Source organism: Coffea eugenioides, chromosome 11 (assembly GCF_003713205.1).
Source record: "Coffea eugenioides isolate CCC68of chromosome 11, Ceug_1.0, whole genome shotgun sequence".
Classification (NCBI taxonomy): domain Eukaryota; kingdom Viridiplantae; phylum Streptophyta; class Magnoliopsida; order Gentianales; family Rubiaceae; genus Coffea; species Coffea eugenioides.
In genome coordinates this window covers 50,366,527-50,382,664 of record NC_040045.1, presented here as the reverse complement: position 1 = coordinate 50,382,664, position 16,138 = coordinate 50,366,527, and the positions used below count along the sequence as shown (strand labels likewise).

Sequence of the window (16,138 nt, the reverse complement as noted above, 5' to 3'; positions counted from 1 at the left end):
TACGGCCTTTTTTTTTTATATAAAGTTATATTCAAAAAAACTAGAAGTGGGGAAATAGTAATATACTTGAGATTGTGGGGTACGTAGAAACTTGTTTACTTATTCGAACAGCTTGAGCTGGAAACTTTCAAGTTGAGCTGAATCATCGTTGCTAAAGTAGCCAGCACCTAGTTTCAAACAAGTGCCAAGGAGGCAAGGACACACTCCATGTTTGTATGGCTTAGAAACATTAGCTTTACCGTTTTGGAAAAATAGAAACATTAGTTTTTTTATTCGGAAGAATTTAGTAAAAAAACTTTTATAAACAAAAAAGTTTGATTTTTAATAGTTTTTTTAATAAAATTTTAATTAACTTGATGATTAAAATGTTTTATGGGTAGTTATGTAGGTGACATATGCCTACATAGTAAGGGTGAAGTTTAATTTTAGTTATGTTAGTTAGCATGATATGCAATCACGACTGATATAATTACATAATTAGAAGGGCGAAATTGAAAATTTAAAAAATGACGACAAAACAAAGAAATGTTTACACCAAATCTAAAACTCTACCTTTATGTATTGTAGGTGACCAAAGCAATTTTGGATTAGAATCTCCTACAATAGTTAGTAAGAATTGTACTATGCAATATATTTAAACAAACTAAATAAATCTAGATATTAAGATATATTCATATTATTTATACCTGCATTGCAAGTTGTATTTTGGCATTTTATTATATGAGACTCTACTATAATTATTACTAGTGCTTTTAATACATTCGATTCGATTTGCGTGCAATAAAAAAATAGGTGGAGTAATATTTATGATAAATGAATTTTATATAAAATTTTTATTGTCAAAGCAAACTTTAATTTCTTAATTTATTCGCATAGTAATGGTTACATTGGTAGTTGTAATGCTTAGAATTAGTTATATATGGGTAAGCGTCGTGCACTGATGTCGTGGGAGCAGACACATGCATTTGTACTATGGCCCCACATTTGAACAAACCACCGAACCCGGGCCAAGTACCAAGGCAAGCTAAGAGCCAAAGTTCATCACCATCTTCGTACAGAGCTCTTCTCCTCTTCCTTCCGGACATTTTCTTCCTCTCCTCCCCCATTACCCACTCTACTGCCGGTTTCTGCTTGACAAGCTGCCGCGGGTCCTAATTCTCCTATAACCTGCCACAGCCCAGCCTCACTTCTCTTTAAACTGGATCTGCCATTCTGCCTCTCCATCCCTTGACAATTTCATAGTACATGACAGCTTGCTCAACTGTGCATCTCTATACACGATTGACTCTCTTTATCGCACGAATTCTGGTCCGAAGGCGGAATGCTCAGGAGAAGTTTGGAGGTAACTCCATTTTTTGCTGATTAGGTCTGACACTTTTGTATGCTGTTAATTAATTGAGTAGTAATTATCTTGATTATCATATACATCACCAGTGTCATGTCTGTTATCATGATTTTTATGCGGTATACTGGTGCATGAGATAATGTAGAGCATAACTCCTGCTTGGTAGTATTTGTTGCCTTCTTTGATGACTGATGACTAAACTGAATGGACCGTCCAAACTACGACCATACTGCATGATTGACACTTAGAAAACAACGGCAGTACCACATTTTAATGAGGATTTGGACTTGTCAGTATACACTTAATTCGTTTAGGTCGATTCGTTTTGTCACACTTGTAATAATTTGAGTTTAACTGCTAGTAATTCGTTATTGATTTGGTAGTATAATGTATAAGTAAGACTCTGGTCGTCAACTTGGAATTGGAATATATATTGACTTTGGTCGTTTTATGGACAAAAATGAAATAAGGTATATTTTTTCTTGAGAAAATTGAACATAAAATTCCAAGATAAAATGATCTTTTAACTACTTGTATTTCTAAGATGAAACTCTGTGAATCATTTGAAAGATTCACATGAATAAACTCATACTTATTGGTTGGCGTGAAGATAAGAAGCACATGCTTACCACCACAAGTCACAAAGAAGGTTTGTCTGACAATGTGGCTGTGGAAACACGTTAAGAAGTTGTTCTCTCTAGAGTCCAACCCAAATATTGACATGCTAGTTGGAATTAATCTTTGCTCATCTTGCATAACTACTGTTACTAACCAATAACATCTAAAGACTGTTATTCTAACCTTGATTTGCTGACAGATTGAGTTGGCTTCTTGTTCATACGGTTATATTCTCACTATCGAACTGGTTATGCTAGTGATAATTGGAATTTTAACTCTAACCATTAAATTCTTCCATGTTTTGCAATGAACACATAGGTCATTTAGCTAACCTTTTCATCATGTTTCAGCATTTAAAAGATACTTAAAGCTTGTTTAATGAGTTGTTCAAGATGTTAGTGAAAAAGCAAAGTTAAGAGAAAAAGAGGAGTCGTTGAAGTTGCAGCAATCATGGTCTTAACTTTGTATGTTTTGATGCTTAGGCTGTTGATACTTTCAGTAGCCCTGCTGCAGTAACATCAACTGTTGAATAACTTTAGAACATGATGGCTTCGGCTTCATAGTCCATAGTCCACAATTTCCCACTTTTTATTCAGATCTGAATTGACTACATATGAGGCATTCTTTGTTGTTTCCTAGTTTCAACTTTAAAATATTAATCTATACACAACTGTGCCAAGGCAATGCAGAACTTGCATTACTAAAATTAAGTATTACTGTTGTTTCTGGGTTTAAGCAGAGAAAATAGTATGAATTGCATTGCTCTGTTTTCTGCTCCTTATGTCTCACATGCTCTGCGTAAGAAAAACCTCCAACTCTCCTGCTAATACGTGTTTTATATTTGGATTTGGTTTTGTGAAGGAACTTCCAATACGTGCCTTTGTTAAAAACTCGAGAGGAACGTTGGCCACAAGTTCTTTCTGATCTACTACTGTGTGTAGTTCCTTGGTGGCTCCTTCATCCTCATTCTCTCTTTCTCTGGCTTAATTAGTTTTCCTTTAAGGCCTTAAAAATGAAGTTCCAAGCCATTGAGCATTCACTAAGGAAACATCAAACTAGAAGAAAAATACCAAAGATAGCCTCAGTTGTAGCCCTAACTATTCTGTTATCAGTTATCTCCATTTATTCCCCTTCAACACAATTCAATACGAAGAAAGCATCCAAACTTCCTTCTGAGTTTGATTCTGCGGAGGAACCAGTAAAGCCAACTGCTTCTTCAGGTGTCCTTTTGGAGGCATGTCGTAATGAGCATGATGGTTCTGAGCCCTGTAACCGCAGAGAAAGTGAAGTAGAGGACCGAAAAGTAACAAAAGAGGATGAGGAGGAGCCACCAAGCCTAAAGGGAGAGGAAGTTGAGGTTTCAAAATCAGCAGAAATAGAAGCACATGGATCACAAGAAGAAGAATACTGCAACTTATTCTCAGGGGAGTGGGTTCCGAACCCTGAGGCACCGTACTATACCAACTCTTGTTATGGAATTCAAGAACATCAGAATTGCATGAAATATGGAAGGCCTGACATAGAGTTCTTGAAATGGAGATGGAAACCAGATGGCTGTGAACTGCCTATATTCGACCCACACCAATTCTTGGAACTTGTCAGGGGAAAGTCTATTGCCTTTGTCGGAGACTCTGTGGCAAGAAATCACTTGCAGTCATTGATGTGTCTCTTGTCCAGGGTAAGTTCACTGTCACCTCTAAAAATATTTGCTAATTCGGCATATTGTCCGAGGTCTAAATTATTGTCCAAGATGACCACTATCACCTCGTTGTTACATTGTTGTTTTCATTAATATCAGAAGATTGTATCTGTAGGGAGGAAAAAAAAGGATTGTGATGCTTTACGATGATTGATGGACACCAAGCAAAATATTTGATCGGTTGTTACTGGTTCCCTTGAATTCTTTTGCAACTGAGATTAAATGCATTTAGGGGTGCAAACGAATCGAGCCACTGCTCGAGTCAAGCTCAAAATATTAAGCTCATTAGCTCGCGAGCTTGAGTATATATATATATATTTTTTATTTTAATAGTAAAATTATATATATATCCTTAATATTTTTATTATTTATTAAGAAAAAAATATTATTTTATTTATTTTAAAAAAATAGTTATTTTTATTTTTTCGAGCTCGAGCCTTGCCTTAGTTTTATCGAACTCAAACTCGAGCTCAAGGCTTGACTCGATTGGACCAAATCTCGACTCGACTCGATTCGTTTGCACCCCTAAATGCATTAATGTCAGCTTTGGCATAAGATAATGCATATCGGTACTGAAATCCTAATTAATGTCGAACCTGAAGTGCTACCTAATTTCATACATCAAAGAAATCATTGCTATCATAGTACACACAAGTAAAGGATGTAGTACGTTACACAGACACACCCTAAAAAGGAAGCCTTTTTTTTTTAAATTGGGGGGGGGGGGGTGTGTGTTGTGTGGGGGTGTAGGAGAAGCTTATTGTTGTCCCATTTGATTTTGTGTAAATTAATTTCTCTCGTTATGATCAGATGGTGAAATTAAATCTTTTCACTTTATTTCCAGGTGCTTTATCCTCGAGAAATTTCAAATTCAACTGATGAGAACAGGCAATGGGAGTACCAAGGATACAATTTTAGAATGTCAATCTTTTGGGCTCCTTATTTGGTAAGGTCAGTTGAGATAACTGGTCCCCAGGACAGGACCCGTTCTTTTAGTCTATATCTTGACGAGTTTGATGAAAATTGGACAACCAAAATTGAAGAATATGACTACGTTATCATCAACGCTGGCCACTGGTTCTTCCGACCAACCATGTTCTACGAAAAGGGCAATTTGGTCGGCTGCCAATATTGTCCACGGGAGAATGTCACTCGCTTGACAACATATTTTAGCTATCAAAGGGCTTTCAGAACAGCATTTAGAGCCATTAATAGTCTGCAAAATTTCAAGGGTGTAATATTTCTGAGGACCTTTGCTCCCTCGCACTTTGAAAATGGAACTTGGGATAGCGGTGGAAACTGTCCTAGGACCAGGCCTTACAAGAGAAATGAAGCCGTCTTAGAGGGATATAATTTAGAGTTGTACAAGATCCAATTAGAGGAACTTAGAATTGCGCAGGAAGAAGGAAGGAAACGAGGATTGAGGCTTAGGTTATTTGATGCAACGAAAGCTATGCTGCTGAGACCGGATGGTCACCCCAGCGTGTATGGCCATTTGCCAGATCAGAAGTTGGAGTTGCCCAGAGATTGTGTGCATTGGTGTTTGCCTGGACCGATCGACTCGTGGAATGATGTTTTGTTAGAGTTATTAAGGAGGGAGGAATCAGACAAACCAGTTACCTAATTAGTAGTATTCTGTCGGTCGCCGAATGAAATGACATTTGATTATCGAAAGATTTAAAGAAGAAAAAACTGCTTACAGTCATTGAATTCATTAGGGAGCACAAATTGACAAAAGCCATGCCGCCAGAAGCTGTATGGTTTTTTTTTTTTTTTGGGGTCAAGCAGAGAGGGTAGGCTTAAAAAGCCGGGAAAAAAGAAGAAGGGATATTTGAATTCAAGATGTGTAAGGTTTGAGGTCTCAAAAGTTGGTCACCTCCTGTATGGATTCTTTTTGATTTTATGTTCAATGCTTTCATTTATCTTTACTTTTTAAGCCGTAGGTGGTTGGTGGTTCCCCCTTTCCTTTCTCTTTCTCTGAAGTTGGCAATCTGATGTATATACATTGAATAATGCCGTTATTAGTTGACGGATTCCAGTGGCTTTGATAAGTCAAAGGACATATTAAAACTCTCTTAATTCTTGTTTTATATTGCTTGGTATTTTAAAGATTTGTCAAAATACTTACACAACATGGGTAGAATTGAGAGTGAAAATACCTAAATTATAGGAATCAAGAGAGAGAATAATAATTATAGGAAAACTAGTAGTTCATAGTTGTCTATATAGGTTTGGAGTCGTATGTAATTGTGTGTAATTGTCTGTAACTTTTAATTACACCTTTTGCAGCCCTTCTAATTTTCAACTATGGATGATTTTACATACTCCTATTTGTTAATTATGAGTGCAGAAAGATTATTATTATTTATACAAGTTAGAGAGAGAGAGAGAGACAGAGATGAAACATTAGAGAAATCATAATTTATTGTTTGGCATGGGGTTGGGCTTCCTCTGATAAAGCGGCAGGATACTTGTACGGTTGTACCTAGGCCTCGTCAGAGGGCTTTCATAGAATAAAACAGCCTGCATACGCCGGCGTTCGTGCATAGGACTTGTTGGATGGATTGGCGGCCATTGAGCATCGGACTTGTTCCTGCGAGACTGGGCTAGCTGTTTCCCCCACTTCGCAGCTGCTTAGTCGATTGATTACTATTTTTTTGCTCGATTCATCTTCTTCCTGGGGGCGCCGCATCGCTTTAGGTATGTCCTGTCCTTTTTCTTTTGCCCCTTCGAATTTGATCTGCCAACGAAGCTTGTCGATTTTGTATTACATTGCTATGGTGAGATCTTGGAAACTATATACGGATTTGGCGATTATACGAGGCCTAACTAATCCAATCAGTTATGAATGAATGGTTGAGCCGCGCCGCAAAAATGGTTTTGTTTTGACTTAGAGAAGAAGCTTTACCTATTCTTTCTTACCTTTCTAATTACAAGGACAGCAAAACTTAAAACATGCGCACGTACGTACGGAAACAAAGAAATTCTTGTCGACCTTTTCTAGGCACGTTCGCCCGTTGAATTCTGTTGAGTTCGATAAATGGAAGGTTGTGGATTGTCTGTATTCAATGTATACATTTTTTTTTGGTTACCTTTGAAATCATAAATCATAATAGTAACAGGAACCTGAACTTGTGAATGCCATATGGATGGTGAACAACCATTCTTTGATATATATATATATATATATATATATATATTTGTTCAATTGTTATCATCTATATCTACTTCTACTCTAATTTATTCTGGGAGTAACCCAACAGGGTACGAAAAATTGATTGGAATCATCGAATCATATGGTGCATCATGCACCCATATGAATTTAAGGAAAATGACAGTAAGTAACAATTTTGATAGGAGGTAACCTCCTATTCCATAAGGCACGTGGTGGCTAACTACTCTAGTTATGCTACAGTAAAATTATATGCTGCACAACCATTCTTTGATACGCTGCACTAAAATTATAAATTTTTTGTTTCCATTCTTGAATCCTGCGGGTTTAACTTTTGAGCCGGCCAGGCAAATAATATGTGTATGCAGTAAGTAGACAAAAATTTTATTAGTAGTAGTAGTATTTACTTGCAGTCATATTTTAAGCTGGAGTAGTACTTGGGAACCCCGGATTAAATGGCCACACTAATTTCATCTTTGACTAAACGGGGATGGTTTTGAGTTTCAAGTTTCAACATGTCTGTTCTTGCAGCGGCAGAGGATATTTAATGCATATAAACATATGTGAGAAAATAGTTTTTTTTTTCTATTTACCACTCAACTCAATACTTCCTCTCTCGGAGAAGTTTATTAATCATGATCTCGACATAAATAAATATCTTTACAACAATCAAAACTCTTTTGCTCTTTTCAACTGAAAACAATACTTTAACACATTATATATATACATATATATATTCAACATGAATTGATAAATAAGAAACAAATTTAATAAGTAAGTAATTACTTAGTATAATACTCAATTACTAAATAATAAAATTATTAAAAACTTAATTTGACCTAAAACCTGCTAAACAATAATATAATATAGAAACTACTATAATTATTAGGCTTGATTTAATATATGGCAAGACAAATTGTTGCTTTTGTAGCATGTACGAGTGAAGGCCTTTAATTTTAGTGGTGCTGTCTCGTTGAAGTTCGTATTTTTTTTTGAGCAGATTGAAGTTCGTAAGTATTCCTTATATCCCCTGTACTGCTGCAGCCTTCCTTCTGTTCCCCTCTCGACCTTTTCTAACCAAGTTAGAGTTACGGCTTTTACAAACTTAAACCCAGAAGAAGCTCCAAAAGCCGCAAAGCCTTCCTTCTGTTCCCAATCCTTCTCTTTATTGGGGAAAGGAAAAGTCAATATTTGGAAAAGTTGAGTCGCACCGTTTATTTTCCCCCCTCCTGTTGTGTTATCGTCATTGAAGTTATGAAACGCCAAGCCGGTGAGCTTTCCTTACAGCTAAAGCTAAGAAGGATACCTAAAGTAGCCACTTTCCTCATCGCCATAACTATTCTTTTGTCTCTTGTCATTTCTGTGTATTCTCCTCCTTCATTCTGGTACAAGCTCGGTGAAATATCTGAAGCAACCCCTTCTCTCGAGGAGTCAACGATAAGGAGGCCTAAAGATCCCGAATGGCCGGAATCTAATGATACAACGAAGTCCAAAGAAATTCTAGGCGGCGATGAGCCCGGAAGCCAAAAAGCAGCACAAGAAACAGCAGCTGCCGGCAGCACCACGTCCTCATCAATTCCAAGCCCAAGCTCTCCTGCTCAGATTGATCATAGTTACAACAGGACAAATTCCCAGAATCCAACAGGTACTACTCAAGAAAACTACTGTGATTTGTTTTCAGGGGAATGGGTTCCCAACCCAGAGGCGCCATATTATACCAACGCCACCTGTTATAGGATTCAAGACCATCAGAATTGCTTGAAATACGCAAGACCCGACACGGGTTTCTTGAAATGGAGGTGGAAACCAGACGGGTGCGTGCTGCCAATCTTCGATCCCAACCATTTCTTGGAGCTGGTCCGAGGAAAGTCCATTGCCTTTATTGGAGACTCTGTCGCAAGGAACCATATGCAGTCATTGATCTGTCTCTTGTCCAGGGTAATTAAGTCCTCCCCAAACTGTTCACTATTACGATCTCTGATCTTCTTAATTAGTCTTTATTTAACCAATGGTCCTCACTGTTTTCAGTATGAGTAGAACTTTTTCTGTCGCCATTTCTGCTAATCTCAACGGAAAGGGGTCATTAGAATTTAAAGTCCATTTGGCCTAGTAGTTGTCCCTAATCCTTGTCAGGTGACGATGTCTCATGTTCTGGCACCCAAATGGTTTTGAATGCTTCAATACGGTTTAATTAAGACTTCAAAGTGAATATTCGTCGCATTCCTTTGGTTCGGTGAAAACGGTTAAGGTAATCAGCACCTACTGTTGAAGATTTATTGCATTTCCTTGGGAAGTTGCGGCTTTGATAGGCAGTTGCCGGTTAATTTTGGGTTTTTGAAACAAATTGAATGGCTGAGGAGTTTAGGATCTTCTAGTAAAATCACATATAGTGACTTGGCTAGCATCCCTTTTCTGGCTTCTGACATTTTAGAAGCTTATCCATACAAGACATTTGGCTGCCGTAGTCCATGGATCTTTCTTCTTAATTTTGTCAGGATTACATCTAGGAGCTGTAATGAACCACCTGCGTAAATGATCTGAATTACAAATCTGGGTCAGGCTAGCAAGGCAGGATCTAGAAATGTCGACCATCCACTTCAGTATTCTAAGTTTAATAACTCTGATTATATATCAAAAAGAAACGGAAAGATTATATAATCTCTTTTTACATCTAATATGGTAAATAGGAAATACGCACTTTCGAGATGATGATGGCTATCGTCTAGATGGCAGATTGTTTCTAGTAAAAGCTCGAATTGATTTCTTCTACCAAGACTGAGACAGAGTAAACATTGAGAATGTATCATTCACACAATTCAACCCAAAGAAAATACCTGGCTAATCAACCAACCAACTGGAAAACATCATTAGTTTATGCTCTGTGGAAGTTGGGATTAAACATCTTTTCGTGTATATCCAGGTTCTTGATCCTCTGGATGTTTCTACTGGGAATGATGAGAACCAGCATTGGGTATACAAGGATTATAACTTCAATATTTCCATCTTTTCAGCTCCGTATCTGGTAAGGTCAGAAAAAACTGATCCCAACGACGTCACCCGCCCCTTCAATCTATATCTAGATGAGTTTGACGAGGACTGGACAACAAAGGTTGAAGGGTACGACTACATTGTTATTTCAGCTGGCCAATGGTTCTTCCGGCCAACCATTTTCTATGAAAATCGCACTCTGATTGGCTGCCTCGCCTGTCAACTGGACAATGTTGCTCACTTGAGAATGAACTTTAGCTATGAAAGAGCTTTCAGAACTGCTTTCAGAGCCATTAACAGCTTAGCAAATTTTAAGGGCGTGACATTCCTCAGGACCATTACCCCGTCACACTTCGAAGGTGGATCTTGGGACAAAGGTGGAGACTGTGTGAGAACGATGCCTTATAAGAGGAATGAGGCTGTCTTGGAGGACTACATGGTAGAAATGTACGAGATTCAACAGCGGGAACTCAGAATCGCACAAGAAGAAGGAAGCAAGAGAGGTTTGAAATTTAGGTTGCTGGATGCAACACAACCCATGTTGCTAAGACCGGATGGTCACCCAAGTAAATATGGCCACTGGGCAAATGAGAAAATGGCTAATGATTGCGTGCATTGGTGTTTGCCTGGACCCATTGACACCTGGAATGACTTCTTGCAAGAGTTAATCGAAAGGGAGGAAGCAAGAAAATCATTGGTATAGGAGTAGTATTTGGGTATAATTCCTGGATTTCATTTCGCAGAAACAGTTGCCGCAATTGGCCAGCCACAGCTAGTCAGCTACAGCCACATATACCAAAGAGATAATTTCAAGGAGACAAATGGATATTCATATTTTTTCCATCGATGATAGTGCCGGTTTTTTTTTTTCCCTTCTTTCTCTAAACTGTTCTTTAAAGATTGTTTGTTCCCTTCTCTATCGGAAACACCAATACCGTTCAGCGACTTGGATTTGTATGATCTATAGCAATTTTTTCACAATCGTGAAATTCCAGTGCATTACGTTATAAAAATCACTGATCATGATCTACGGTTATCTGATCAGTGCGACCCTCAGTTTACATACACGTCCATTATAAGAAAAATGTTCATTAAAGGCAATCGATTAGCAATGGATGCTAATTGATCACCCATGCATCCACTCATGGGAATAAAGGCCGAAACACTTCCTTCTATTAAACGTCACAGATTCTAGCTGTACATGATTTGTTGATTTTCTAAAGAATGTGTTGGTTCTATTGCTAGAGGATTTTTTTTTTTTGGGGGGGGGGGGACTAATGGCTGTCTTGATCAGCTTCGGTGCAAGAAGTAACTCATTTGTTGTTGACTTGACAAGCATTTTAGCACTTAATCTAATCATACATGTTCTTTTCAACCATAACTCATTTGTTGTTGACTTGACAAACATCTTAGCACTTAATCTAATTACACATCTTTTTCCATCCATTACAGACTATCTGTTTGCTCTGTGATTCTTCACATGTTCCATTAATGTCTGGTAGGTGGCATATATTAGGTGTTAAAAGATGTGTAACTCAATTATTACTTGATGATAAAGAGTAAATCACAAGTTCTTAGGGCAACACGACATCATATTTCCGGGAAATCGAAATCCAACTGTATTCGGAAATAGAGAATCTGGAAATTGGCAACAACTTGACTTTTCCATACAAAAGAAACAAGGGACAACCAAATTGTACGCGATTAAGACAGGGGATAGTCATTGCCCTTTTTTGTTTTTTAATATAAGGGAAAGGATAGTCTTTTTTGCATTCTCTCTTTCAAATCATTGAATTCATTTTTTTTGGTTCTTTTCTTTCTTTAATATTCATTTTCACTCATTTGTCAGCAGCTCCCTGAGTGAAGAACTCAACTCATCAATATATAGTTGATGCCTAGCATGACATTTTTTATGAGTTCTAATAATATTAACGTGCAAGGCTGTAGAATTTATGGGAGAGAGGAGATGAATAAACGTAATTACTGACAATAATTTCTTTAATATCTCAAACGAAAGAAGAATAAGAAACTAACAAGTTGGTAATTTATATATTTAGCAAGTAGCCGCCTATCTATGGCTGACAATGCTTGAACAATTAGAAATTACCACACGAGTAACCGTTTAATAAAATATCAATTACTCAACTAAAAAAATTACTAAAAGCATGACACTAAAGAAACTACAAAAATACGAATAAAAAAAAATTCTGGAAGCTTGATTTATTTTGCTCAACCGGGTTATCATTGGGGGAAAGAATAAAATAAAAGGAAGCAATTCATATCGAACGTCTTTGTTGTTCTTTTATAAAGGAGGCGAGAAGATGCCTCGTTCCAGCCACTGGCTTCCTGCTTTCGCCTAAACTAAACGGTGTAATTTTGTGACAAATGTCAATCCCTCGCGATTCGACAGTGAAGATGAAGGGGACAATCGATTGGTGCAAGCACATAGTAATACGATGCCCAGTACAAACACAAATTTTATACGCAATCCACAAATATTGACCCTAGTTGCTGTTGTTGCAGACAGACTTGTATCATTCTCTAATTCATCCGACAACGCTCGGTTTGATGGTGTTTGCGCTAGAATTAGTCTCGTCGGTTGAGATTAACGTTTTAACAAACTAACACGAGCATACGCATATGCAATTTGCACTCCCAAGACGAGACGAAGGCCAAAAGAGAGGACCAAAGCCACCACTTCAGATCAGAGTCGGAGCAGAATGCTTCCCCTTTCCAATTCCTCGTCACAAGTTAAGGACCGCGGTGTCCATGGGAATCCCAAGCGTACTATTACTGCGTTCGATTTCAAGAAGGCGTTTAATTTTGTCCGCTCCCATGTTTCTTTCCACCAATTCGCATGGGCCCTCATTCTTTTTCTCTTGGAATTTTGTATCTTCCTAGCCTTCACTGCCACCACTCGTGCTCCCAGTCCTCCCACAGCCGCCGACCGATTGTCGCCCGTCCGTCGTCCCCAGCTCCAGGGGACGCCGCCGGAACAGGTTAGTCAACAGCTGCTGGTTCCTCCCCATCATCCCGATGACCGAGCACAATGCAAGTATGGAAGGGTTTATGTATACGACCTTCCTCCAATTTTCAACAAGAAACTGCTGGAGAATTGCCAGGATTTAGACCCCCGGAGATCCCAGTGCGCGGCGGTGTCCAACGACGGGTTCGGACCAAACGCCACTACGCTCGCCGGCACGGTCCCGCGAGAGCTCGCTCATGCTTGGTACTGGACCGACCTTTTCGCCGGCGAGATTATCTTTCACGCTCGGATTTCCACCTATAGGTGCAGAACCATGGAGCCAGAATCGGCTGCGGCATTCTACGTGCCCTTTTACGCTGGGCTGGCGGTTTCCAAGTATCTGTTCACAAACTACACTGCGAAAGAGCGCGATGCTCCGTGCCAGAATTTGCTCCGATGGATCAAGGGCCAACCGCACTGGAAGAGATCCAACGGTTCTGATCATTTTCTTATGCTGGGGCGTAGTTCGTGGGATTTTAGACGGGCCCGCGATGGAGACTGGGGGACCAGCTTCCTCCTCATGCCCCTCATGAGACAAATGTTCCGCTTAACGATAGAAAAGAGCCTTGGGGACCCACTGGAAGTCAGCGTACCCTATCCCTCCGGATTCCATCCCCGGACCACCTCCGAAGTTGGGCAGTGGCAGGAATTTGTTCGGAGTCGTAAACGGTCGAGCCTCTTCACATTTGTTGGGGGAAAACGCGGGTATATCAAGAACGATTTCAGGTCTTTGTTGCTGGATCAGTGTTACGAGGAGTCGGATTCGTGCAAAGCTGTGGACTGTGCCAAGACCCCATGCTTGGACGGCGCTTCCTCGGTCCTGGAGGCCTTTCTGGACTCGGACTTTTGTCTGCAGCCCAGGGGGGACTCGGTCACCAGGAGGTCCACGTTCGACTGCATGCTGGCCGGCTCCATACCCGTTTTTTTCTGGGAGGGAACCATTGGGGGCCAGTACGAGCTGTACATGTCTGATCAACCCGAGTCCTTTTCGGTCTTCATCCACCGGAATAAAGTGAGGAACGGGACTTCGATAAGGAAAGTGTTGGAGGGATACAGCAGGGAAGACGTCAAGAGGATGAGGGAGAAAGTGATTGACATGATCCCGAGGATTTCGTACGCTTTTCCAGCTGCGGAGGGAGGGTTGGGCAATCTCAAAGATGCCTTCGACATAGGCGTGGAAGAAGTGCTGAGAAGAATAGTAAAAAATGCCAAAATCCATACGGGTCGGGACCCGTATCATGAATGAGATCACGTTCCCAGAGTAAGTCGATGGCTACGGACGACAACGACCCCCGCCGCCGGGGGGTTGCACTCAGCAACTCACGGCTCTATTTTTTCTTCTTTTTCTCCCATACATACTTTGATTGTTTTGTTCAATTACTTATTTTTTTTGTCTCTTTTTTCAAAGTGAATTTGTAACCATTTTAGAAAAGGATGTATGAGAGACATCACACTCGCTTTTAATTAGCTTGTCAAATTGGTATCTTATGTAATCTTTATTGAGTGTATTTGGATAGGAAAGGAGATTACTTGAGTTATTCTTTGAAATAACTTCAAGTAGCATCACTGTTTGTAATGTGATGAACACGTGAGATAAAAAGATGATTGAAATTATAAAAAAAAAAATTATAAAATGTCAAATAAATGTTTTTTCACAACTTGCACTTCAAAGTTCAAACAGCCTTCATTCAGGTAGGCCTTGTCTGAATGGTTTCGCCTCCACTTTATCTAACAGATAGTAGTTCACTGAAAAACCTGTCAGGAAATTTTGGACTGTGCCCAGCCTTTGCTCTCTGCATACTTCCATCTGGGCTTTGTCACCAGTTTAGGTATGGTTTCATTTCCAGACTCGTCGTGTTCCAAAATTAGCAATAGGTAATATTTGAACTGTAGAAATTTCGTTTTGTTTGCAAGACAATTAGTGCTTACTGGTCAGTTGGGCAGAGCAGACAGTCGTTCTTGCATCATTTTTTTTTTTTTTTTTTTTTTTTTGTCTGTAGGGAGATCTACATCTTATGCTGCCCATTTTGGTGAGGCTGAAAACCTTGTTCTGCTAATAGATATTTTTTTTCAACAATTCTCAAGTTTCTTCCAATACATTTAAATCCTTCATTAGTATTCATTGAAGATGGGGCTTCAGGTCCCTGGTTCGAACCTTGCTGCCAGCAAGTTGTTGAGGGTGGTGAATAGTCTGCGGGGTCCACTCCCTGCGGGACACACCTAAAAAAAAAAAAAAATTCATTCATAACCTACTCTGCAACGCGTGCCATTTTTCAAATGGGAAAGAAGATTAGAGGTCGATTGGTCACTCCTTTGAGAATATGAAAACAAAAATCTCCCAACTATGAATCCTTCCTCGTTTTTTCCCAGTGCCGTTGATTTCGTGCATAAAGCTTTGATGGGAGATTCGGTGGTCTTGATTTGTGACGTTGCCAGTTCAGCTGCTACGCATCTCCAGCGAAATTCTTCAGTCTGTATTTGATTACTACAGAAAGGAAAATCTAAGCCAGCCACTATTGAAAGCAACTGACTTTAGAATTTTCATGTTGTCCATATTGTGCATCGTTCATTTGACAAGTAAACAAACGCATGACACGGCCCGAACTTGCATCACTCAAATATTAGCTACTGGATGGAAATGAAACGATACAGCTTTCTTTTTCTCCCATTTTTTTTTTCCTTTCTCCCTTTTTTCGGTGGCGTAGGATTTCAGCTAAACTCAGCAATGTCAACCATTTACATTCCGTGTGCTGAAATTGTCGGTGAAGACTAACGAAAGTAAGAATGGAACGGGTTAGGTGCCCTCTAAATTTTTTTTTTTTTTTTTTTATCAAATCATGTCTAAATCATTTATCAAGTTCTACCGTGTAATCCTAGAGTTTTAACTCCATTATTATCAATCCCTCTTGCTTTCTGGTTTGGATTATAGATTGGATACCCTTTACCCGTTAATCTAAATAATTCAAAAAAAAGGGTATTAATTATCATCAAACTATAATTCATATATACATGTTAAATTAACACATTACTTTAAATTTCAATAGAGTTAAAATTATATTTCATTGGACTATAACGTTGAGGCATGTGTTTTTACGTATACGTATATGTGTGTTTACATTTATGTATATATATATATATATATGTATGTATACATTGAGTTCCTAGGGTTCTCTTATCAAATCCTGTCCGATTGTTTGTTGTTAAGCGCTCGTCAATATCAAATCTTAATGGATTACCCCTCAATCGTTTAATTGGATTAACCTTCGGATATCGGACCTTACCTTGACTGCT

At 39.0% G+C, this 16,138-nt stretch overlaps 3 protein-coding genes across 3 annotated transcripts; all 3 read left to right on the top strand.

Annotated features, from left to right (window-relative positions):
* Positions 1 to 978: 978 nt before the first annotated feature.
* Positions 979 to 5,707, top strand: LOC113751563 (protein trichome birefringence-like 19). Its single transcript, XM_027295617.1, has 3 exons — positions 979 to 1,342; positions 2,825 to 3,641; positions 4,507 to 5,707. Exons 2-3 carry the CDS (start codon positions 2,976 to 2,978, stop codon positions 5,284 to 5,286), a joined length of 1,446 nt encoding a protein of 481 aa, XP_027151418.1. The 5' UTR covers positions 979 to 1,342; positions 2,825 to 2,975; the 3' UTR covers positions 5,287 to 5,707.
* A 2,184-nt stretch (positions 5,708 to 7,891) lies between these two features.
* On the top strand, positions 7,892 to 10,769 carry LOC113751562 (protein trichome birefringence-like 19). The gene is made up of 2 exons (XM_027295616.1): positions 7,892 to 8,772; positions 9,755 to 10,769. Exons 1-2 carry the CDS (start codon positions 8,089 to 8,091, stop codon positions 10,523 to 10,525), a joined length of 1,455 nt encoding a protein of 484 aa, XP_027151417.1. The 5' UTR covers positions 7,892 to 8,088; the 3' UTR covers positions 10,526 to 10,769.
* Positions 10,770 to 12,039: 1,270 nt separating this feature from the next.
* On the top strand, positions 12,040 to 14,434 carry LOC113751560 (xyloglucan galactosyltransferase XLT2-like). Its single transcript, XM_027295614.1, has one exon. The coding sequence runs from the start codon at positions 12,543 to 12,545 to the stop codon at positions 14,091 to 14,093; it is 1,551 nt and encodes a 516-aa protein (XP_027151415.1). The 5' UTR covers positions 12,040 to 12,542; the 3' UTR covers positions 14,094 to 14,434.
* Positions 14,435 to 16,138: the final 1,704 nt, after the last annotated feature.

Coding starts and splice junctions, on each gene's coding strand:
- LOC113751560 (XM_027295614.1), top strand. CDS start 12,543: ATGCTTCCCCTTTCCAATTCCTCGTCACAAGTTAAGGACCGCGGTGTC.
- LOC113751562 (XM_027295616.1), top strand. CDS start 8,089: ATGAAACGCCAAGCCGGTGAGCTTTCCTTACAGCTAAAGCTAAGAAGG. Junction 8,773..9,754: donor TGATCTGTCTCTTGTCCAGG/GTAATTAAGTCC, acceptor GTGTATATCCAG/GTTCTTGATCCTCTGGATGT.
- LOC113751563 (XM_027295617.1), top strand. CDS start 2,976: ATGAAGTTCCAAGCCATTGAGCATTCACTAAGGAAACATCAAACTAGA. Junction 3,642..4,506: donor TGATGTGTCTCTTGTCCAGG/GTAAGTTCACTG, acceptor CTTTATTTCCAG/GTGCTTTATCCTCGAGAAAT.